Here is a 26,173-nt window from a genome sequence, read left to right as displayed (position 1 = left end):
CAATCCTATCTGAAACCCTAGGTATGGGGTATCACTGGCTATTTTTAGTGTAATTGCTCGAACAGAGCTAGCATGGGCATGTCTACCCAAGCTGGAAACTACACTTCCAGCTCCAGTGCCGACATACCTGGAGTTTCTCTGTGCTTCCATTCCCCATCTGTTAAATGGGGATAATAGCACGTCCCTTTCTCAGTGGGGTGTTGTGAGGAGAAATACATTAAAGAGTGCGAGGTGCTCAGACACTAGTGATGCGGGCAATATGAGTACCTTTGGCTTAGCACGTCTTTTGGATGCTATAAAAATATTATGTTTCTTAAAATAATGAAAACAAGGATGAGAACACGTTTTTTCCTGAGACAATCACAACAGGTTGAGGTTCCAAAACTTTGTCACTTCTTTACAAAAGACAATTCCAAGATTTCAGTTCCTGGCCTGGGACATTTACAGTAAACGGCACATACAAGCCTGTGGTGATCATTTCCCCCTGACATCAGTACCAGCAGAGCAATGCTAATAAAAAAATAGCCTGGATTAAAAAAAAAAGTTAATTTGCATGAGCTATAGACAGTATTAATCCCTGAGAGCAAGAAAGTGCCAGATTCACCTACCACTAACTGAGGGAAAGCACTAGAATATTATTGGTCTTTCCTGTCAAGAATGCCAACTCGCTGATTTTAATTCTGTTCCCACTTGCCCATTCTGAGCAGGGTTTTGGGTGGGAAAAAGCCATTTCGAAGTGTCCCTGGGGTGGCACTGCTAGTGAGAGTTATGGTCATTTTTTGGATAGAGTAAATAAGGACTACTTCATATTTATACAGTTCCTTTAATGCATGACAGCATGCACGGACCACTGAAATGCAGCCACTCTGGACTGGCAAATGGTCTCAGTGTTACCCCAGCAATGGTACATAACAGGTTATCAGGAGGGAAAGTGAAGAATACCAGACTATATTGCCAGGGGAGGCAGAATATAATTACCCATATTGGAATCTGGCCAGGACCAGAGTCAATACACATCTACTCTTGCAGAAAGTGCCGCGGGCTCGCTAATGATCACAAGTGGTCAAGATCTTGGTTTTATGTCTCAGCTGAAAAAAAAAATTGCCTCCAAGCAGCGTAGTACCTCATAGCACCATGCCAGAGTATTAGCCTAATGGTGACTCGTCCTTTTACAATACAAGGAAGGAAGGGCTTTGCCCATTGGGAGTCAGGCTAAAGCCACCAATATAGGTACAACCACTTCACTTAGGTCGATGACAAAGTCATCGGATGTTAATGTCTTAGGGTCTGTGTCAGCATGAGCTTTATTAAAGCAGTAACTATATGTCTAAAAAAGCAGCAAAGAGTCCTGTGGCACCTTATAGACTAACAGACGTATTGGAGCATGAGCTTTCGTGGGTGAATACCCACTTCGTCGGATGTCTAAAGTGTCATAAGCTATTACCAATCCTTGAGCTATCCAATGCTTTGATATGTTCTTATTTGTTAACTAACATTCTGTCAAATATCAAATTATGTTTTTCACAGATCGGCCAGCTTTTCCGTAAACACAGAAGTGCAGTAATCCCTACAATTTTTAAAAGAATATTTTGCAACTCAAGAAAAGATGGAACTAAATTTTTTGAGTCAATAACACAAAATAACACAGGCATTAAGGTCTGAAATGTCAAAAAACCCCAAAACCAACTACAATGGATTCTTCCTATCCTCCCTAAGTATTATATAACTGTAGGCTGTGTGAACAATTTGCCATGCCATTTTGTATAGCTTTTGGTGCTCTTTAGAAATTCCTTGTATACAGTTATGTAGGAGTTCTCAAATTTTGAGAAATACAACAGTCATTTTCTTTTAATCGCTCTGCTTATCCAATCGATACTCAACCAAACTAAGTTTCCCCATGTATTATTATTAACATGTGCAATAAAAAGTAATTTTCTAAGAGCCTTTGAGCATGTCCCTCTCTTTGTTGTGTCTCCAGAATAAGAGGCCATACCAAATCAACCAGGCATTTAAAGACATACTTTCCTTCCTTCCTGATCCAGTTCTCTTCCATTATTGGAAGAAAAACCCTGATTTCTTCACAAGCAGTGGGACCACAATGACTATCTTACAAAGCAACAGAAAGGACCCAACATGGATAATAACCCAAATTCTTCCCTGTCCAGTGTACAGTACCATATCCTGCTTCACCCGTTTGCTGAAGTTACACAGCACTATAAAGCTAATCAACCAATCTAACATAAGAAATAAGGAATATATGGAAATAAGCTGGAAGAGCAGAGGTGTTGTTTAGTGGGCAAGGGTCAGGGCTTGGAGCTACAGCTGTTCCATGGCCAAAGGATACAAATTATTATATATCTCTCCCTTTTGGGTGAGTTGAACATTGTTCAAATGTTCTGGATCTGCATGACCAAAAATCCTTCATTCCAATGGAAAAGAAGTCAAAAGGGTGCTGTCCATGGTTCTTTCAGGAAGTCTACTATCAAATTACCAGTAGATCTGCCCCCCAGATCACTGCAGTAGTTTAGCCACTTGGTGTCTCACTGGATTGACAAAGCTTTTGTCATCTAGTTCTAGACAACCAAAGTTTCCTTGGATTTTAGTCAAACTGGCCACAAATACATCTCCACCCAGCATTACCTCCAGTGCTCTTCTCCCGCCCCTCCCCTATGGTGGGAAGAACCAAAACTGGAGGAACCATATCTGTTTTCACAGGCTATACCCCACTGCACAGAGTATTTGTTATGCACCATAATTTTCAGTCGCTTTTTATGCCTACGAGGTTTGACGTTAAAATTCTGTCACATCCAGGGAAAGATCTAAAGTAAACACAACCAAAAATATAGTTGGGGAGGAGGGAGGGAAGAGAGAGAGAAGGGAATAATTCAAGGTAGCTCAGAGGTATTTGGTTATTTGCTTCCTAGCAGTTATTGATGTAACTCAGAAAACTCAACTGTTGCATAACCAAACCTCTTTGTTTTAGAAACAAAGCTGAGTCTTGTAAGACTATTTTTAGTTTCTGGTACTTTCTGGTTCCAACTGGGTCAGGGATTCTAGGAGAATGGCCTCTCTAACTATGTCTCAATATTTCCACTTCTGGTGCCAACATAAACCTGGACGTGTAAAAACATGTGGGGGGAATAAAAAGGAAACAAGTTACTTAGAACTCATTTGTTTTGAGCCCTGAACAAAGGACAAAGGCTGATCTGAATTTATATTTTATCTAAACCAGTTTGCCTATTCCTAAGCACATGACCGCCACAGAAAAATATTTGCAAACTTATACAACTCAGGCATTGAAAACGTTCTATAATGAAACACGGAGGTTACAGTAATTGAAGATAGGACCTTCCTTTGTTTCATTCCAAATACTTACACAGCCATTTGAAGTCCACATAATGGAGGGGAATAAAAAAAATGAGACCAAAGTCAACTCGGGGTAGAGGTGACTTTGCTGTACCAGTGCCTGATAAATAGCAATTCATGAACCAACAACTAGTCATAATAGTCTCCAATCAACTAAATAAAAATGTTCAGGAAGTACATATAAAAAAATCAACAAGCTGAGACAATTACAGGTCATACAGATGAGGTGTGGATGGTCTCTAGTTTCATATAGAAGAAAAAAGGAAGACAATCTCTATAAATAATGGCCTAGATTTTAGGAACTGCTCACACTAAAGCAAGTGTATAATTTGTGTACACACTTACCTTGACAGCAGCAAAGAGTCCTGTGGCACCATATAGACTAACCGACGTATTGTAGCATGAGCTTTCGTGGGTGAATACCCACTTCGTCGGATGCATGTGCGTCTGTGGACCTGCATCCGACGAAGTGGGTATTCACCCACGAAAGCTCATGCTCCAATACATCTGTTAGTCTATAAGGTGCCACAGGACTCTTTGCTGCTTTTACAGACCCAGACTAACACGGCTACCCCTCTGATACTTACCATGACTATATTCAAAAATGACAAATTAGACATATAAATACCCTGTAAATGCACATACAATTGCTTACTTATGCTCAAATCACTGTAATTACACATGCAAATTACATGTGGGCACAATTCTGAAAATCTGTGCCTATATAGTCCTCATTTTTACAATAGTTGAACTCTGTTTGAAGGAAAACATGATTTAATACTGAATGCTAGCATCTTTTTATACACGTATACACACTATACATATTGGGGGCCAGACCCATAGATGGTGTAAATCAGTGTAGCTCTTTTGACTGCAAATGAATTATTTACACCAACTGAGGATATGGCCACATTATAGGCAGGGCTGGTTGTACCATCTATTATTAAGGTTGCCTGATACTTCCCCTTATAAGATCCTATTTTAAGTTGCTTATAGCCTTGCCAAACCTTTTTAACCATGCGAGTTTACCTTTTCACCTCACAATGAAGAACATTTTGCCAGCAGCCTCTTATTATTTAAACTGTGGCGTCTCCAGCTCAGACATCTCTGGTGATCACAACTGCACACATCTGCAGTTTGCCACAGTGGAAAGAAGCATGTGTATATGTGACACCCCTTCTCTAGGCATAGTAAAACCATCCATGCAGGATTCCTGGATTTTTAAAGGTATTTGTGAAGAGTAATTTAATTCTTGCCTTTGGAATGAATCAAATTATAACGACTTATTTTATATTATTACTTCTTTGTGTTATTGATTGATAGTTTTGTAATGCCAAGGGGAAGATGCCTCTGGATTCCCCTAGAAAGGCTGTATATTGTTCCTTCTAAAATACTCAGTAATTTGTAGTATTTACCTGGCCTGCTTTGCAATTTTCAGCCAAGCCCTAAAAATAGTTCATCTGAAGCATAATTTACAGACACATAGTCACCAATAAGGATAAAGAGAAAGGAAGAGGGAAACACATTTTCATTAAAATTAGTAACAAAAGAGTTTGACAGAAAATCAACAAATGTGGCTCTTTCATCCCCTTTTAAAACTCCACTTTGTAAAGTTCAAATTTCTCCACAGGTTTAGAGAACCTTAATAAAAATTCGAATCTATGGCTACAACCTTCTTTAAAAAGTGCACTGTTGTGCACACTCTCTGATTTGATCAGACATTTGGTAAGTGTATTGCTGGAGGGGGAAAAAAGAAAACAACTTTAAAACTGCTCAGAATCTTTTTTGGGTAAATGTCAGTCGGGCAAGGATTACAAATCCTTAAATGAGGAAAGCCAGGTGGGAAAACCTCATTCAAACAGGTTGCCAGCTCAGAGCATAAGGAAGAGGAGACTCCATCCCAAATTCTTGCCCAAGGTCTGCTGTTGGGGTAGCAAATGAAGCAGTTCTACACAGGGAGCTCCCTGCTTTCCTAGAGGAGCCTCCAGATTTCCATGATACTGCGTGCAGGCTTGCATGGGCTTGGAGTCTGCATGTGACAGGTTGGGCTGTCGACATGCATGAAGTACAGAAAGCGACCAGGGAGCTGGCTGCAGGAAGTGGAACACTTATCTTCTTAAAGATGTTTTCAAGGGCATTGGAAAGGGAGCTGTATTGCAGCCCTGACAATAATGGCTAATATTAAACTCTTCCTTTGCCATCATAAGCTGAAACTAAGTACAGTCTCCTCTTTGTATCTAGCCGTGCCCAAGGAATCCTCTGTCAGTTAACACTTCTTAGCAGAGTTGCCAAACACCGGTCAGCACATTGATGTGGGGCAAAAGTTAACTGCCACTGACCATCTTCTAGTCCAGGGGTGGGCAAACTTTTTGGCCTGGGGGCCACATCTGGGTATGGAAATTATATGGCGGGCCATGAATGCTCATGAAATTGGGGGTTGGGGTGCGGGAGGAGGTGAGGGCTCCGGCCAGGGGTGCGAGCTCTGAGGTGGGGCCAGAAATGAGGGAGTTCAGTGTGCGGGAGGGGGCTCCGGACTGGGGCAGGGGATTGGGGTGCGGGTGGGAAGGTGAGGTCTCCAGCTGGCGGTGTGGGCTCTGGGGTGCAGGACAGTAGTACCGAGGAGAGGGATCAGGGCTGGGGTAGGGGGTTGGGGTGCTGGAGGGGGTCGGCGCTCAGGGCTCAGGCTCTGGGTGGTGCTACCTCAAGCAGCTCCTGGAAGCAGAGGCATGTCCCCTATCCAGCTCCTACGCAGAAGTGCGGCCAGACAGCTCTGCGCACTACCCCATCTGCAGGCACTGCCCCTGCAGCTCCCATTGGTCGTGGTTCCCCGCCAATGGGAGCTGTGGGGGCAGGGCTTGTGGCGGGGGCAGTGTGCGGAGCCTCATGCTGCTGCTTCCGGGAGCTGCGTGGAGCGGGGCAAGCCCTGGATCCTGCTCCCCGGCAGGAGCTCGAGGGCTGGATTAAAACGTCTGAAGGGCCGGATGCGGCCCCCGGGCCGTAGTTTGCCCACTCCTGTTCTAGTTCTGCCTCTGGAGATGATAGTTCAGCACTGTGGAGGGGTGACTACACGTCTCTAATGTTAAAATCTTGTGGTCTGGGCTGAACATGTACACTAAAAAACAAAACAGAGTACTCTGACTTAGATGAGTCCATTGTTCAAACCAGATGGTTTTGACTGTTTATACATAACAAGGAATATATAATAAACACATTCATTATGCAGAATGAAAGCAAAATATGACCTAATAGGCCTTCATGTACTGGCAATTAAGTATTAACCAATATATTATGAAAAATGTTAAAATATTAAACTGTTAAAACCACGCCTAGCTGATGAAATGAGTAGAATTTAGACATGGTGTGATATGCAGTCTTTTTTTTTGGGTTAACTTCTTCCATAATTTAACGTCATTCCCCTCCACAAAATACTGATTTTTTAAATTCCATGGAATGACAATACCCCAGTAGAGTAAGAAATCTGCTTCACCACTTTGCATGTGTCACTGCAGTGAAAAAAACAAATATTTTGTTATTGGGATTGCAGATTCTTAAATATTGTTATATCAGATTCAAGTATACCGGTTTTGAATATTTGCTATATTTGAATCTGATATAGTTGCTATACCTTGAATTTTAGGCCTGCAAGAAACAATGAACATATTTTGTTTTGATTTGTGTTCAGTTGCATTTCATTTATTCAAAAACAATATAAAAGGTTATAAAATATTAAGCTGTCCTAGGAGCAGAAAATCTGACGCCCAAATCATGGGTAGATTGGAAAAGAACCTGACTCATGATTTATTCAGTCCCTTGTATCCAGAAAACTTTATGTGAGTTCAATGTAATTAATAAATCAAAAATATAGCTCTCTCTTCTTTGCTTTAAGCAGCCTGAGCAAATGTGTTCTGTTGCACAGAGATGGAAAATAATGATTTTACTATCTCACTGTTACAATGGGTTCAATATGAAGCAATTTCTGGGTCTAGGTCGCTTTTTAAAATCTCTTTTTTCTTTTATTAAGACCTTAGAAACTTGAACAGTATAGGAATTTATTGTGGAACATCACACATACAGGGGTTCATAGTTTGTCCTAGGGTGGAGTGAAAGGCTTCCAGTAAAGTCATTTCTACAGTTCAGGAGTAAGTTTACAGTCAGTGATTAAAGAAGGTAATATGGGTTGACAAAATACCAGACAAAGCAAAGTTGCATATCACTCAAGACACAGTAACCAAGGGCCAGTTTTACAAAGGTATTTAAGCACCTAAAGATACCTGGGTGCTTATGAAAATCCCACTAGGTGCCTACAGTGCTTAGTTTGTGCTGGAGCTTGCTGGGGGGAGCCCTGGCATCTTCAGTTGGCAGTTCACAGCCCCAGCACCTCAGGGCTCCTGGCCAGCAGCTGCTGCTCCCCGTTTGCCCAGCTCTGAAGGCAGCACCGCTGCCAGCAGCAGTACAGAAGAAAGGGTGGCATGATACGGTATTGCAGCAAGGGAGATTTAGGTTAGACATTAGGAAAAACTTTCTAACTGTCAGGGTATTTTAGCACTGGAACAAATTACCTAGGGAGGTTGCGGAATCTCTGTCACTGGAGGTTTTTAGAGAAACACCTGTCAGGGATGGTCTAGATCATCTTTAGCCCTGCCTCAGTGCAGGGGACTGACCCTAGATGACCCATTTCCCTCAATCCTTAGTAGATGGTGTACAGCGCAGAGTGACAGAGTACAGGGATACTCGACAGCCTCACCTCATTCCACCTCACAAGATGTGCACGCTCTAGGGTGACCAGATGTCCTGATTTTGTAGGGACAGTCCTGATTTTTTGGGTCTTTTTCTTATATAGGCTCCTATTACCCCCCCGCCCCCATCCTGATTTTTCACACTTGCTGTCTGGTCACCCTAGCACACTCACTATGGGTGAAAGTTCCCAAAGTGCTCAGTTTCAGCCAAGTATGATCCCATTGAAGTCTGTGATAAAACCACAATGGACTTCAATGGAGCAGAGGTAGGACTGAGGGAGTTTGGAAAGCCCATCCTACATAGCTAGGGCACCAGCATGCATAGTCACCAAATGACGGTAAGTAGAACTAAAACCATCACTGCGAGTTTAGCGTCAAGCCTAAGATTCAAACCATAGTTTGGGTTCCACAGCCAATCCCTACCATGCAAGGCCGTACTGACTCCCAGCAAAGACATTGCACCTGTCCGGCCCTTGGTTACACCTGCTTACAGAGGTGTTGGCAGATCTCAAAGCAGTTTATAAAAGGTCAGTGCAAGCAGGATCAGCCTGATTTTACATTTGGCCCAAGTACAAAGATTTGGCGCCACCTATCGGAGAGCTATTGTCGCGTGAGAGTTAGGCCTCCTCAGACATCAGGATTCTTTTTCCTGCTCTGGCACATGCAAAACTTTCTGAGAAGTGGGATTTTTTTGATCATCTATTTCTTTTCCTAGAATATTTGCACATGACCAAAGTATCCTAAAAAAATTTAGGCTGCTCAAACTGAATGCCTCAAATTAGGCTCCTAAATCCATATTTAGGCACCTTAAAGTAAATGGCTTCATGATCAGAAGCACTGATCACTCCAAAATCATTATGTAATCAACGGGAACAACTGGGTACTCAGCACCTTTGAAAATCTGAATCCTTATTTAAGTACCTTTTCTTTGAGCGCCCAGGTGTAAAAATTGTAGTCTAAGCCACTAAATGAGCTCTTTCTCTAACCCTGGTTTAGGATACACACTCCAGAAATCCCATAGTCAAATATTTTGCCACCAGTCCTTGGAAATATTCAGCTTTCCAATACTGACGCTATACAACAAATTTATAATTGGAGGCACTTAGCTCTTAAAAAATCATAACGCAGAGTAGTTGCATGATGACAGAATTTGATACATTGTAATTTGAAAGGGAAAGGCAAACATGAATCACACATTTATAACAGTGACTGTTCATTTAAGCCGACTAAAGATATAAAATGTTTTTAAATATTCATCAGAAGCAGGTATTTTCTCGGCTGTTTGAAAATGCATCTCACCCATGAGAAGTGGGGACAATTTGGCACTTCTATATCAATTATAAAGACATTGAAAGGAAAATAATTGTCTTTCATCTGCAGTGCAGAAGTTAATAAGAGGCTCTGGAGGGAGAAGTGCACTTCTATTTCTTTGAGATTACAGCAGCTGTTGAGCATAAGGTCCTGTAGAATAATGGATTGGCAGACCAGAGTTTACGTCACACAATTCCAGTTTCAAAACACTCATTATTTTTACCCAGTTCCTGGAGTACAATAATTACTACTTTAGTATTTCAGAGCACTGATAAAGAAAGGCACTTAAGCACATCTAATTTTAAGTACATGAGCAATTCCATTGACTACAATGGGACTATTCACTTGTTAAAACTAGGCACGGGCTTAAGTACTTTGCGAAATCTGGGCTTTCAGTTGTGATTGCAAGGGGATCTCCCATGATAACTGTGCTTCTGTGACAATTTTCAAATATCCCAGTCTTGCAAATTGTGGCACATGCTCTTTATTACTAGAAGTATTTGAGGGACAGTGTTGCCAACTTTTGAGATTGTATCCTGAGCCTGATAATATTAGGCATTTTTCGTAAAGCCCTAGCTCTTGGAGTCATGTGATTATACAAGACACTCAGCTTTCATTTAAAAACAATTTCTAGCCCTCATGGTTGTATGTAAAAGCTTGAAAACTAGAACCCAAAGGCTCCAAAACCAGAAGGCAAACAAAAAAAAATCCAAAATGTGTTGGTAAGGAATGGACTCACTTCTGGGGAGCACCTTCTTGTGGCCAGGTGTGGCATGGTAGCTTTTGCTGCATCTAGTGCCTCCTGCTGACAGCCGCTCTGGTCCTCCAGTGGCTGTCTCTTCCTGTGACTCAGCCCTCTGGCCAGGATACGATTTAGTCCACCCTGTCAGTCCACCCTTTTAGTCCAAGACCCTGTATCACATCTTTGGCCTTGACTCTGGGCTCTGTGGGCCTCACTCCCTTTTCTCAGGACTTTTTGTTGTCCATGTCCCTTTTGCAGCCTCATGCCACCATACCAGTGGCTGGGTTGGGGAAGTCGGGCCCTCCCGCTACACTGTGTTCCAGCCTAGGGACCCTAAACCCAGCAGCCAAGATTTGCTTAGTCCAAGCCCTTGTGGCTGCTTCCTTGGGGCTCTTCCTGTGCAGCCTTTCTGAGGCCTACTCCCCACAACCACTCTAAGTCCTCCCTTCTCTCAGGGCCTTCTCCTGGAATCCCCTAGCAAACTCCCAGCCTGACCTTACATCCCTTTCAAGTAAATGACTCTCAGGGCTCCTTCCCTGGGACTCCAGTTCCTGCCCTTTTGCTAGGGCTCCCCACCAGTGAGGCTGTTCTATGCAACTCCTGGCCAGTTGCCAGCCTCGTCTACTCAGGGGAGGATCCAGAGGTTGCTTCCCCTCTGGACTTCCTCCTCTCTAACCCCAGAGTGACTGCAGACTCTCTCCCTGCAGCCCTCTTCTGCTCTAAACTTCCTGCCTTTATAATCACTCCCCAGCTCCTCCTGAGTTGGGCTTCAGTCCTAATTAAGCCTTGTCCATTCTCCGGGTGCAACCAGATAATGTAATTGGCCTCTGAGGCGCTCATTTCCCTTTCAGGGCCTGTGTGGGGTACACATCCCATCGTAGTATTACCTCTGAAATCTCATGATTTTTCAGGCCTGACTCTGACTTTGCAATGCTTTCGGCAGTACTGGAGAGAGAATATTGTGTTTATGATGCTGCAGAATGTGGAGCACTAGATTTATTTGTTGTTATTTATAGATACTTCTATGGTGCTCATCTCTGAAGTACCCGAGTACCTCATAATACTACAAAAATGCATCAAATTACTTCTAAAAGATAAAGTTATAGAGGCCTGGCAGTGACATTGCAATTAGTGAGGCATGGGGACAGGGGCGGCTCTAGATATTTCGCCGCCCCAAGCAGGGCGGCATGCCGCGGGAGGCGCTCTGCCGGTCGCCGGGAGGGCGGCCGGCGGCTCCGGTGGACCTCCCGCAGGCACGCCTGCGGAGGATGCGCTGGTCCCGCGTGGCCACCGAAGCCGCACGGGACCAGCGGACCCTCTGCAGGCACGCCTGCGGGAGGTCCACCGGAGCCGCCGGCCGCCCTCCCGGCGACCGGCAGAGCGCCCCCCGCGGCATGCTGCCCCAAGCACGCGCTTGGCGTGCTGGGGTCTGGAGCTGCCCCTGCATGGGGAGTATCCTGATGTAATGGCCACCATCTTGGGTGATACACCTGGGACTGAACCAGGGAATTTCAGAGCTAAAGGCATAAGCTACTATTGCTTAAGTGCAGGCTTTCTAGCTGGTCCTGTAACAGATTTATACCCTCTGGGGATCTGGCACCAAGGGGGACCTGTACCACACACTCACCAGTTGCTTACAAACTTCCTCTGCTCAAAGAATGCTCATTCTGAGCGCCTCAGGCCCAGAGAAGTTTGACTCCTGGGCCAGGCCCTGCTCATGTGATGTACTGCACACTGGCCCAGACTCGGCGGCATATTGTGCTATCTGTTGCACAGACGTAGTCCCTGCCATGAAAAGCTCCGAGATTTAACATTGTGCGTTCAGATTCCCTCAAGCTTGCCTAGCATTTCAGCCTTACAATTGTACCTTCCCTTGAAACCACTTCTACTTGTTCGTTGCTCATGGAAGACTGTAACCCGTTAACTGATTTTTCATTTTAAAAAATATTTTTTTTTGCCTACTGCATAATAACACCACAAAGAAGAGCTATCAAAAGTAAAGAAGATGGCAAGTGAGCAGAGAACATTAAAGGCAGATACTATGCCAAAAAGCAGCCTGTAAAAGTGGGATCCTGAAGCTATATAATTCTTATCTCCCAATGATTTCCACATAAAATGTTTAACTTTAAACACATGAACAATCCCATTGATTTTAAATGAGATTATTCTTGTGCAAATTTAAGCATGTGCTTACATGCTGGATTGGGGCCTTTAAAAGCATAACAACGTATATAAAGGAAAAGATGTAATATTAAAGAATCAAAATTATTTGTAACTCGCCATTCTCAAACGAGGTTGAGAATGGCTCTTGGGAATTCTGTGCATAAGCATATATCCACGGGAAGAAACTGGAACAACAGAAAACCAGATGAATAAAAAATGACATCAGCTTGTCCGATAATATTTTACTTCCATTTTTAAAAAAAGTGCAAATGAAGTCAAAACACTTACACAGAGGACATGCAGGACTACAGCTCCATGTCTTCTGTCCTCATTTGTAAAGATGTCGCTGGGGAATTCATGGAGAGCTGGGAAAGGAGAAAAAAGAAACACTTAATCGGGGTATTGGAAAGATGCAATATATGGCAAAGTAAGGTAATAAAAACAGATGAGTCCTTCTGTAGGTTGGTAATCTTGCAACAGACATGAATATGGGATCCGTGCCATAGGTTTTTGCTACTTGTTATGTTAGTTTGCTTAATCTGTTCTCTGGCCATTTATAGAGCTGTGTATATTTACTGTGTAATTCAGAGCCATAGCAACCATAACGTTATATCTCACGAAGATGCCTCGGAGATACTGAACAAATTCTAAGCTGAGCATCATACTCCATAAAATGTTAAAGAGGAAAATGTTCTATTCTGGATTGAGCAGATGTGCAGTAATACAGATCACAAAGCATTTTTTACACAATGTTTTGTGTTTGAAAAGGGAAAACCCTCAGAAAGGGATGGGGAGAAGAATGGCAGGTGCTAGAAATGTTTAAAGTCAAAATGATTTATTGCCATGGTCTTCTCAGCATAATACACTCCTGGAATACACAAAACTCATCATGATTACGAACAGCTGAGTCTTGTCTCTGACTCAGACCTCTCCTGCCACCACTTTGGTCTGGACAGGGGAATAAACATAATACAGAGATGTATGCAGAGAAGGCATTAACAATGTGATTGGGGTGTGGATACTTGATCCACAGTGAAATAAATGTAGATTGTAATCTGCGCCCTCAGAAAACACCATCCATCCGATCTGAACACACAGGACGGAGGAGAACAATCCAAACCAAACGTGAAGCAATCATTTTCAGAGTGGACACCCACAGCTATCATGGGTGGATGTACAATGGAGGCAGTTTCCTCTCCACAAGTGACAGGAACCGTCACCTGTGTATTCTGCTGGGTGGGGGAGATGTCACAGCTCCAATGGTAGGGTAGCACTAACAGCACTATAAAATACAGCATCATCCCCTGGGCCGTCCTGATGAACAGATGGCTGCTTGGACCCATCTCCCTCTGGAGCAATAAAAGATCTGCACATGTACCTGCCTAGATATTTTCAAACTAGTTCTTCTTTTGGCAGAAAGGACATTTCCCTGAGGTCCTGTTTGTTTTTCATATCTAGCAATTGTACTTAGTTCACTTAGTGTCCTTAGCCCCTGGGAGCTGGGGACCTAAATACCTTTATGGATCTGGGCCAAAGTGCCTTGCCCAAGCTCACATAGGTCTCTCCTCTGGTTGAACCAAGATGATGCATGATGGGAGTCACATAACCATGGTGTATCATGGGAAAATTGGGATAGCCCAGTGAGAATGAGGCATGAGGTACTTGAACTACAATTCCCATGAATAGACTTGGCAGAATTTGGTTGTTTTTTTTTTAAATAACAATTTCGATGGATAATATCAATGTTTATTTTAAGCATTTTTTTTAGATTTTTATCAGTGTAAATGTTCACAGTTCAGCAAAATGATAGGTTGTAAGCGTTTTTTAGAATTATAGTGATTTGAATTTTCACAGTTGTGCGAAATTGGGGGCAGTGGGTCAGAATTATTTAATGACAGTAGACGCTGAGATTCAAAAAGTTAAAGCTTTATAATCCATTAAAACACAAATTGTCAACATTGTGTCACAATAATAAAAGTAAAAACCCTTAAATCAACAAATCTTACCTGTTTTCACTATTCATTCACTAGTCCATTTGTAATAAGCTTAAATCACTGGATTTTGACTCTAGTAAGTTCTCAAGTGAACTTTTCTTACTTTGCCTATCCTTAAATTTCAGTCATCATGGATGGAAATATTTTGTTGGAGTGTTTATAAATGGTGAAATTGACATTTGCCAACATTTACCACTAAAAATCGAATCCTTTCAACTCTACCATGAGAAACCATGGCAATTCTGGGGGATAATTGTTGAACCAAGCTGAAGCAAAATGCTTCAACATTTCCAGGCCAACATTTTTCAGAAGTTTCTGTGCCACGAAATTTTTTTACTTTTCATCCTGATTCAGAGTGAAAATAAATGTCAAAATATTGACCTTTCCCATGGGACAAAAATTCTGATTTTCAACTAGCTCTAGATAAATGGAGGATGATCTAAGGTGTGTCTGATGGTATCATTTACATGTTGAGAAGGCACGAAAAAGGTGCAAATTATGTCGCTATAGACACCCTTGATCTCACCTCTGAACTTTGCCCTGAATTTATTATTTGTGGATCAGAACCAAACTCCTTTTTACCTAAAACATTTCTCCATGTCCCCAAGGTGAGCAAGACTCTTTCTGTATGACACTAGCTCTACCAAGAGCTTTGTTAGTTCTCAGAGCAAACTATGCTGAAAAATAGCAAAGAACTCTGAATGCAAAGATTTTCACTGTGCCTTACTGGTGCGACACACTTATTGACACTACAACCTCACCCCGCACTGCCATAATATGAAACACCTAGCTGGAGAAGAGCAGCTTGGAGGTTGCACGGTGCCAACACTACATTATTCATCAAGTGAGTGTGTCACATGTGCTGGTGACTGCCAAGCTACTCCCCAGGAAAAAGGTAAATGCACTTAACATTACCTGACACTTAGAAGTATTATGAGAACTAAATATTATTATTTCTTTCATTTTTGAAATCACTGATAATACCTAGCTTTTATACAGCACTTTTTATCCATAGAGCTCAAAGTGCTTCACAAAGGAGAGCAGGATCATTATCCCCATTTTACAGATGGGGAAACTGAGGCACAAGGAGGTAAGTGCCTTGACCAAGATCAGCCAGCAGGCCAGCAAATCACGTTTGAACATGTGTGCCCTCTTTGTAAGGGCTAAGACACTACCAGCTGCTTATATCTTCACTTCAGTAGCATTCCGGTGCATAAATAAATTGCTTGAAATAAGTCCTGTTTCAGGTTGCTATGCCCAGAGCCAATATCACTGGTAAGAGTTCCAGCTCCTACTCCTACTGTTCCTAATGAAAGCTTGCATGCTAGTTTGTGTGGGGTTGGTGTGTCTTTCAAACCAAACCCCAGTTGCAGAGTCCAGTAAACACACTCTGCACAGATAACAGCTGCTCTATATTTAGATGTATTTTTGCCTGTGTGAGAGAAGATTCCATTGGATGTTCTGTATTCATTTCAAATAATAGCTTTTCCCCTGCAGCAGACTCAAAGGCAAAGTTATTATTGCTCTGAATGAAGAATATGAATGTTTACTCTGCAGTAATGCTGTAGGATTCAGGCAAACTCCATGGTCTAATTAGCTTAGAAGAGAGCATCTGTTGGTAGAAGTGAACCATGAAGAAACTTCATGCAGAGACATAATTATTTCAAATAATATGACAGAAAGAAATACCAAATCAGATGCATTTTAACTGTCCATCATGAGAAAAAACAGGCCCAGTTTCTGATCTCAGTTACTCTTGATGTAAACCTGGAATAACTTCATTGAAAACAGAGGGCTTACAGCAGTGTAACTGAGATCAGAATTTGGCCCCTAGTCTCTTTGCTCGGTCAGACTGCTTTGGGTTGTGGATTCTTTAGGAATCTGTATCCTTTAATATTGAAACTGAAAAGATTAAAACCTGTTCAGTATTAATGCGTCTTGGCCAATCAAATGCTGGCGTTGCAAGCCACTAACGACACTAATTGCAGTAGAATTGAAAGAGGGTTAAATTGTCTTGTAGCTACCTCGGTCACAAGCCTGCAGCCAATGGAGTGGAGCCACTGCTTCCTCACCTATATCCATGTTGCACCTGCTTTTGCTTCACTCCTTCCTTACAGCAGGAGGGGAGGATGAGGCCTAGTGTATTGAGTGTACATATATCAATGGTTTGCAGTTCGCCTCTACCGGCCCCGAATGCAAGTCCAGACTTTATTACAGTATAATACAGACTTACTGATTCTCTCCAATAACATAACAAGTGTTATGGAAAACTATCGACTAACTAGAGTGCAAACAAGACAAAACAAAACCCACACCTCTCACTTGCTTAGATCATTCGTTTTGCTGTCAGTAAATAAGGTATTTTGCGGGATTAGCCAAACTATTTCCAAGGTGAGCAGACAATTACTACCCCCGTCTAAAGAGGCATGTAATAGAGATGGATAATGTGTTGATTAGTATTGCAAATGTGGTTTTGTTAGTCAAATAAAGGCAAATTACTTTCATTTAATGAAAAGCTGTGTTAACGCTACATGTGTTAATTGGATTAAAAAGCATTTAAAGATTGTCAGCCTGTTAGGTTGCCGGAATAGCTTTCAGTTATATGCTGAAAAGCAGTTGTCGAAATGGCCTTCCAAATGTGTCATGTCGCTCAATAACTCCAGATTGCGTTTGCTCAGCTAACAAATAAAAAGCTGTTGTTTTTGCTAACCAACAGCCCTACACATTCAACTAGAAGTCCAAAAATCAAGCTATGTTCTTCTTGGCTTTCACATCATTATCATTAATACAGTTCTACAGTTGGAATTTAATTAACAATTCTGTAGATGATTACATCAAAAACAATCCAGCTCACTCTCCCATAGCTGGATTACCTCTGCCGTGTAAGAGGAGTAAAAAGCTACATCCTAATGTGACTAACGTAAGCAGTGAGGACTAAATACACACAGGGAGCAGAGCTGCCAGGTGAAAAACTGCCATTTTCACATCATCACTTTTCTGACCAAAAGAGCAGTTTAGCATTTCTAATAACACATTTCAGAGAGTGTAAAAATGCAATGTTATAATGTGTCATAAGCCAGAAGCTGGGAATGGGCGACAGGGGATGGATCGCTTGATGATTCCCTGTTCTGTTCATTCCCTCTGAAGCACCTGGCATTGGCCACTGTCGGAAGACAAGAACTGGGCTAGATGGACCATTGGTCTCACCCGGCATGGCCATTCTTATGTTCTTATAAGTCCTGCCAAAGTTATCATCAAACTAGGGTGTGAGCCAGTATAAAAGTACAGAGGAGATCTTAATATTAATCTTTCCATGATTAATACCGCAGAGGGTATGTCTACAGTGCAATCAGAGGTGTAACTGCAGTATGCATAGACATCCCTAAGCTAGATTTGATCTAGCTAGCTTAAATAACAATAGCTGTGACACCACAGCTGCAGAGGCGGCAGTACAGGCTGGCCGCTCAGGTATATTATATACCCCTAGTCCCAAGCCCATGCTGACATGCCCCGAGTCCTCTATGGGCTTGTCTTCATTGCTAGAGTTTAAAGCACCACTTAACTGGAGCTAAAGATTTGTGTGTGTGGACGGAAGTCGGGCTGTGACGAAACTCAAGTTATAGCGCAAGCTAACCCTGCAAATAAGACGAGCCCGTGGTGATGTTTTGCAGCATGATGGCTCTGCTCTCACTCCAGAATACCTCGTGTGTACTAGCTGACACTAACTGTTGCAATGAAGACAAGCCAACAGTGTAGGAAAAGAGATCCTACGACAAATAAATCTTATAGACAGGCCAACCCTGTGAAACAGGAGAGTCTTTCTGTCACACCAGGCATCAGGTGAGTGAAAGCAGGGAAGTAGCTAGCAAGCACAATTTGTTCACTGCCCCATGCTACAATATACCCACAATTGGCAAAGACAGGCCCATTAGCGCACACAGTCTGAAGGAAAAAAAACAGGAGTACTTGTGGCACCTTAAAGACTAACAAATTTATTTTAGCATGAGCTCATGCTAAAATAAATTTGTTAGTCTTTAAGGTGCCACAAGTACTCCTGTTTTTTTTGCGGATACAGACTAACACGGCTGCTACTCTGAAAACAGTCTGAAGGGTAACCTAGAGCTGGTGCAATTACATAGTTATTATTCAACAGGACCTTACTAAAAGCAATCTGCGGCAAAGGCAAACATCCAGCCAGGTATCACCCACTGTCTCCAGCAATCAGAGGACAAAGCACACTTGGCTGTACACTTCATCTACACCCACTCTGTGGGCCACAAATGAAGCCACGTGAATGCCTCAAATGGCAGAATTTGGCCTTTTATGTGGACTGACGTCTGTGACCCTTAGGTAGACGACGCAATGGGTATTTTATTATTACTATTTTATTTTGTGGTAGCACCCAGATGCCCCAATCAAGATCTCCCCTCTCTCCCCGTTTGTGCTCGGCACTGTACAAATACATACTAAGACACACTGCCGGCCTCAAAGAATTTACTGTCTAAGTATCTATTTAAACAGATTCCAGCACTAATACTGGAGTTTAAAAAAAAAAAATAAAACACCACGGAAGGCAAAGATAAAGGGCAATGAGGTGAAAACTATCTTAAATGATTCAATTTTCCTCAGCTACGGCGCTGTTATGTGAAAGGCAAACGTTCACATCACATCTTCCTTCCAAGAGATTTTCACAATCAATCACAACTACCCAGGGATTGCGAAGGAAACATGACAGGCATGGTTTTATGAATGTACATAATGATTCACTAACACACAAGTAGCTACTCACCCCACCCCCACATGCACACATAGGCATAAAATAATTTAGCATGACAATTTTTGACACATGGAGATAATAAAAATTCAGTCTCCTACCCAGTGTCTGTACTCTTTCAAGGAGACAGACTAAGGTACAGGCAGGTAGGAAAAAAATAGAGCATAAAAATAGAGCAAGCTGCAAGCAGCTGGAAAGGGATGAGGAATCCCAGCCCTCACTCCTTCTGTGCATAACAGAAACATTTAATCCAATCCAAATTCAGCTCTCCCACCTCTCTAGCACGACGCCTCTTTACCCAAGGTTCTTCTAAGATGTCTCTCACTAGGTTATCAAGACATAGTCGGAAGGCAAGCGCTTTGAATGGCTTGTGTCTGAATTCATGGAGTTACAAAAGACTGCAAATTTGCATAAGCTATCTGCTGCATTTTGTGTTAGAGGATGTTGGCAGGGATGAATCAGGTACAGATGAACACAGATACGAGCAGTGTCTTACCAAAAAAGGAGCTCCTTTCTCTGAAGAAATGGAGGAAGCTACTTGGAAGCTACTCGGACAACAGCTGCCCTGTTTGAACTGCATGTTGGGTGTTTAGTTTATTACAGGGTCTTCAGATTGCGCAGCTTCAAGGAGAGAAGGTGGGCAGGGACTTTGCCAGTCTTTTATTTTGATTGTACCAGAAAAACTTTTAAATAAACCTGAAACCACAGAATAAATGACTCCTGCTGAGTTTCTGTCCAGTCGTACTGATTCTGGCCTTCAATGTCTGCAGGAAGCTTGGCTTACAAACTCTGCAGGAGAATACGATTTCCATACAGCATCAGTTTTTCCATGAAGATTTTCTATGTAGATATTAGGTTCGATATTAGTCAGCAGTATCGGGCCCTTATTACTATTGTTCCTATGAATTTCAGCACTGAAATGCCTGCAATTCACTTTTTTTTTGAATGCGCGAAAAATGAAAGGACGATGTCCTCAGAGAGGAACAGCTCAAATTTTAAAGTGCACTCTGTTGTAAGCAACATTTTATTAGCAATTAAAAAAAGTATACATAGGAGCTATTAGATACTAGAAGAGGTAGCATCTGAATTAGCCAGACAGCATTTTATGGACTAACTTGTTAATAGCAAATAATCAAGGGCCAGATCCTCAGCTTGTCTAAATGAAATTGGAGTTATGTTGTTTTACATCCACTAGGGATCTGGCCCCAATTCTTTAACTATTTATTTAGTTGCTGCTACAGAGCAGCAGTAGAAACAATGGGTGTCATTCTGATCTCAAACATGGTGGTTATCACGTTATAACATCAGCTATTGATTTTACAACACACGCATTGATATACACTAACATATAAGAGATCAGGACTAATCCTGCGGCTGTTAATTTTAATCAAAATGTTCAAAAGGACACATAAGAGCATATTCCCTCGTCAAGATGTGATGAGGATGTTTATCCTTGCTTGGTAAGGAGCTGTTATATTTCAGTCAAAATAAAATGGGTAGCTGGAATGAATTTTTGCCATTTTTTAAAATCAGCATGGCGTTTATTAAATCAGAATCCTGCTTATCTTCTCCTAAGCTTTAACTGCCTTACAAAATCATCTGCATTACAAGTGAAAATCCTTTGAACGGAAAAGTATTACAGAACCTCCTCTTTGTTCAGAGTAGCAGAGAGCGCGCGACCGCCGAGTGGTTTGCATGCTGCTATGGAGAACAGATGCACAAAGAACATAACACTTCATCAGTCACTTGAACATTACCAAAAATATTCACTCTCATCAACCTGGAAACCTCTCTTCTCCCTCCACCCTTCCCCCCATTTATTTGATGGTTCCCCTCCAAAAAATTTTTTTAAATGCAGCTTCCAAGACAAAGTGAGCTGTAGAGGTTTCCATAGAAACCTTGGATTCACAATAGCAAAGTTGCATTACTGAAGGGAACTAGTACCGATTCCTACATTTGTACTATAGAGGGTTCTTTGTTTTCATGGGATAAATGACATTAGGATTTCATGTAACCAAGAGAGTACTTCTGCCTTAAAAAAAAAAGATATTAGCAGTGTTAATTTTAGAGCTGTCAAATCTAATTACAAACAATGGAACCCACCAGCTCTAGGGACTGTGTGAGAAGTACCGGTATATAAAAAGATGCACTTGAGACCCGAGAAACCTATGAACTCAGGTCAACTCTCCTTTCGCTATCTCAGTTTAAATGAAAAACTGGTCACTGCAAAGATTTGAATAACATTCTCTACCAGATCAATAGCTCTTGGAGCTGTAATAGGGTTTTAAACAAAATTCTTTACTCTTTTCTCGCCAGGCTAACTACTCTGGGACCTGCTCTTGTCCCAGATAAAGCCAATGGGAGTTTTGACATTGACTCCAGTGGTGGGGGAATAAAACACAAGGGTTGTTGGCCCACCAGTCTATGTTTTATAAACAAAACTCTGCAGTCAGATAAGGTGGAAGACTCAGGAACCAGAAAGCGACTTCAGCGTATTTCTAAACTAACTTCTTTGCTTGTATAATTTCAAATCCATCAGGGAGCAAAAAGCCAGTTTATTACCTGTATTGCGCTAAGGCTCCTCCACACCATTATGGCAGAGCAGATGGCCCTTAAAGTGGGTACAAATTAGGGTTGAAAAATTCTGAATTCTACATTTTTACCAAACTCCTCATTAAAAATACAATTACCTAGACTCCAAAACAATATGTTGATGACATTTTTTATCAACAATTTTCAGGGCTCAGGTGAATGGCATTTATGCTCGTTAAAAGGACGCTTTACGTTGCTAGAGAGCTGGAAAAGGTGTTTAAGGCTACGTCTACACTGGCCAACAGTTCGGACAACGGGGTCCGAATAGCAGCGCGCACCGAAGTGCTCCGCTGTAACTCCCCTGTGTGGCCGCTGCAGGTGCAAACCAAAAGGTTAACGGAGTTCCACATGAGAGAGTTCCTGCACAGCACTTTTCACTTTGCTACTATTCACACCCTGTAGTCCGAACTGCGGGGCAGTGTAGACAAACCCTTAGTGTAAATGAGAATCAGACCACACAGAGCCAGGAAATTCAGGGGTGGATTTTCAAAAGCACTCAGCATTTGGCTAACTCATCCTCTACTGAAGTCAATGTATTTAGGTGCCTAAAGAGGCAGATGTGGAGAAGAGATTGAAAACGTGACCTAGGTGAACCATAAAGGCTCAAAACCTAAGGCAAATAAAAAGCACCCAAAATGTATGTTTTTTACAAAAATCTTAGGATTTTTAAGCCAATCTTGTGGTTTTTGGAGCCTGACTCGCTTGGGGCTGGAAGTACCGTGATTAAATTTACGATTTGTTTATACAGCACCTTCCAAAATGGGCCCTAACCTGGTCGAGGCCTCTGCAGTAACAGTAATAATTAATAGCTCCTCAGTTTTAGCAACTTGACATTGCTATAGGCCCTACCAAAACTCAAAGGAGAAAGAGCTAGTTCTTGGAATTCCATTTCCCAGCTAACAAGCCTCAGGGTGAGGTCACAGAAGGGAAAAGGCTGATACAGTTCAAACTCACAGGGACAGGATAGCACCAGCTGCTCGCAGAACTCAGTTCTCCAAATAGCCACTCAGCAGTGGGAGGTCACAGAACGGAGCTGCCCCAGGCAGGGCTCAGACACACGCTTTCAGTAGCACCAGCTGCTCTCAGCCCTCAGTCGCTCTGATTGCTCCCCAGCATGGTGAGGGTACAGAAGGACGTGGGCTCAGTGCAGACCATATTAACGGGGAAACTCTGGATGCGCAGAATAAATGCCCTTGAAAGCGCATCAAGTTACTAAAAGCTCCAACCCTAAAAGCTAATAATGGTTAGAACAAGATGTGGAATACCCGGCCATATGCTGAGGTTACATTTGACCCATAGATTTAAAGTCCAGAAGGGACTATTACGATCGTCTAGTCTGACGTCCTGTGTAACACAGGCCAGAAAACTTAACACAGTCTGTCATTCCTGCGTCAAGCCCATAACATCTGTTTGAGCTAGAGCCTAGTGCCGTGTGAAGCGAGCGAAGAAGTGGTACAGCAGCTTCCAGATGCTCTATTAATACATTTGAAGGACTAGTTCTGAACTGAACTGCAACTTCAGACTTTGGCTTCAGGACTCATTCATACAAGGTGGAGATTGCTCCATACGTAGTCCCCTGCTGCAGCGTTCAGCGCCTTGCCGGACCACCTGAGTGAATTGTTTGAATCTAGTGCTATAAAACATGCACGTGCTCATGGAAACCCTGGATTGTCTTTAATAGCACTGGGGGCTAATTCTGATTCAAAACAATTAGAACCAGTGCAATTACAACAACATACAGAGCCAGATTCTCATTTACACACAGGCCAGACGGGCGCCAAGGGGTCTCACCGGGCCAGATTTCCTCACCCTGGATTCTGCGTGCAAACAGTCCTCACACAGAACACATGGCAAATGCAAAACCAAGTGCCTTATTTACAGTGTGACTATAACAGAACTCGTTCCCCGCAGCTCACTGTTCTTACATTCTCCCCAAGCACAGGGTGAGAGGGGAAAAGAGATCTCACCTCTCTGCAATCCTGGGTTTCTCTGGCCTTTCCCTCCAGCCTACCTCTCCCCTCTCTTCTTCTTCCCATCTCTCTCTTAGCTGTCCTCCCCTGATGAGCTGAGCCACCATGATCATTGATTAATCATTCCATCCCTAACCAATTCTCTCTCTAATTTGCCCCATGTGGGGACGCTTATCAAGTGCCCAGAGTGGTGTCAGCCCAAGCCTACTCACACTCTGTCACAAGGGGCCTCAGTGCAAATGAGCATCTGACCCACAGTGTTCCCCTAGAACTGCTTCCTTCGGGGTCAGCAAATCAATTAACAGGACGGTTATTTGCAATAGTTGAATAAAGACAATGCCGCTCTCCCAAAAGGCTGATGAGAGTTCTCAGCTTATGGGCAGGCAGAGCATGGAGAGCAGTAACACAACCTCCTCATGCTGTCCCTTGTGGGGCCCAGGGCAAATTGCCCCACTTACCCCCCCCCCCCGGGGGAGGCCCTGCTGTCAGTGCCCCCAATATATTTTAAAATGTTAAATTCTTGCATTCTGACTCCTTGCCGTGGGGGAAAATGTTCCTACGTGGAAGACAGAAGGGTGGCGTTTACCTTAGAGTGACATGAGTTACAATTTAAAGAAACCAAGTTATGTTTCCATATCAATCATAAATCATCTTGCTAATGTCTTACAGGCATCTCCACTTTCAACTACTGAAAACAAACAACTGAAATAGCAAAGTGCTGTTGAGTACATTTATAAATCAGGCAGCACCCGCCCCTCACAAGAGTCATTGCTGGCTCTATCCCATACACTGTAACAATGGTACAAGGCCTGACTCTTGCCTAACAATGCTGGATCAGATGGGATTCTCTGTATCTTTGCAGTAATGAATTCTAATGACTGAAAATGAAATATTTATTGTAGATGTTCAGACTGCAGTGAGTTTATTCAAGGATTCATTTCTACGGTTTATTGCTCACTGCTCTGCTTGATCAGAGAAACACTGGAGATACACACAATACATACGGTCATGGGTACTGAGAGAGCAAACAAAAGGGTTTCTTTTGTTCCTAGGCTTCTTTTATAGCCGCTTCCATTTTCTCCACTGTTGTTTTTGTTGCACAATGGTTAAACGCGTGTGCAAAATCAGTATCGTGTATTATGTGTATGGCTATGAAATAAGGTTAGTCTTATCTCCAGCCAGTCAGAGTTCATGCTTGCAGTTTTGAATGTTTAGCAGAAATGTTATACTGAGATTGGAACAAGCCCTTGTGATTCTTGCTGGTTGATATATCTTAAGCCTGCATGTCCCGATGCACTGCACAGCTACAGCTGTTGGCATGTTCGCACCTGTGGCTTTTTTAGCATGTACGTCTTATGCGCACTTCCACTGAACCCAACCACATAACACAGCTATGGAGGCTTTTACCAATCCATCGTCTCGTTCTAGTTCTCAATTACACTTAGGCCCTTTGCACTGTTTAGCAGTACGATATGGCCGTAATTATACATGTAATTTGCACCCCCTTTACACTACCAAAAATGATGCACAGAGGCCTGAGTATCAGAAAGAATCAGACCTTATATGTTTTATTATTAATAATTATTATTACTCATTTGAATTGCAGGAACACCGAGAAGCCCCAAGTCATGGACCAAAGCTCCCGTTGTGCTAGGCACTGTATAAACACAGAACCAAAAGATTAGCCCTGCCCCAAAGAGCTTACAATCTAAGTGTATGTCTCTAAGTATGTAAAACACAGTTATGCCAAGTCTTGTGATTGTATGGTGAATCTCACCATATTTGAAGTTGTTCTTAAAAGTCCCAGCTCCTGGAATCAGGTGATTACGTGAAAAATCTCAGTGGGCTTTTTTGTTTTTAACTGAAACTTCCTAGCTGTTGTGACTGCAGAGAAAACGTGAACCCTGAAAGCTCAAAAGCCAGATGGCAAATAAAGGGATCCCGCATGTATTTTTTTTAAGTCTTGTGCTTTTAAAGCCAATCTCATGATTTTGGGGGGCCTGACTCATGATTTTTGAACGCTCAGGGATGGCAATACCGATAATATAGAGCTCCACATACCACACATGTCGAAGTACTGTCTATGTGACAAATCACACAGCCATGTGATGCATTTTTCCTGTATCTTTAAACACCTCACCTTCTTTCTGCTTACTAATCCCTCTCCCTTGGGACTTATTCTAACAATTCAGACAGCTGAGCAGTTTTCAATAGCCACCTTCTCCAATCCCTCCTCTTCTGGAATTGGGGCACAGTGAAACATGGTCTGTCCCTGTAACGGAAGAGCTTTCACACCAAGATAAGTGCTAAAGAAGAGGACAGGCATTTAGAAGTTTGGTCACCCTTTTTAGCATACTCAGAAGAGGGTGACTCACCGGCCAGCAAGCCAGATTCTTTAGCCCTGTTCTTTGAATATTAACTTGTGACCAGGGTCCCAACGGGGACCAGCTATGGTCACTCAGTTAGGGTGAACTGCAAAGAATGGGGCAGACAATGCCCATAAAGCTGGTGGATATTCCAATACT

General features: G+C 42.5%; 1 protein-coding gene across 6 annotated transcripts in view; it reads right to left on the bottom strand.

Moving 5' to 3' along the window:
• Window positions 1–26,173, bottom strand: part of SLC24A3 (solute carrier family 24 member 3) — a 380,232-nt gene that overhangs the window by 110,839 nt on the left and 243,220 nt on the right. For all 6 annotated transcript variants that reach the window (XM_045010656.1, XM_045010657.1, XM_045010654.1 and 3 more), the window contains one exon: window positions 12,607–12,683. In XM_045010656.1, coding sequence (XP_044866591.1) covers window positions 12,607–12,683 — 77 coding nt within the window. The remainder of the gene's footprint in view (window positions 1–12,606; window positions 12,684–26,173) is intronic.

The sequence above is a fragment of the Mauremys mutica genome, chromosome 3 (genome assembly GCF_020497125.1).
Source record: "Mauremys mutica isolate MM-2020 ecotype Southern chromosome 3, ASM2049712v1, whole genome shotgun sequence".
In the NCBI taxonomy this organism is placed as follows: Eukaryota; Metazoa; Chordata; order Testudines; family Geoemydidae; genus Mauremys; species Mauremys mutica.
This window is presented reverse-complemented; position numbering and strand designations above follow the sequence as displayed.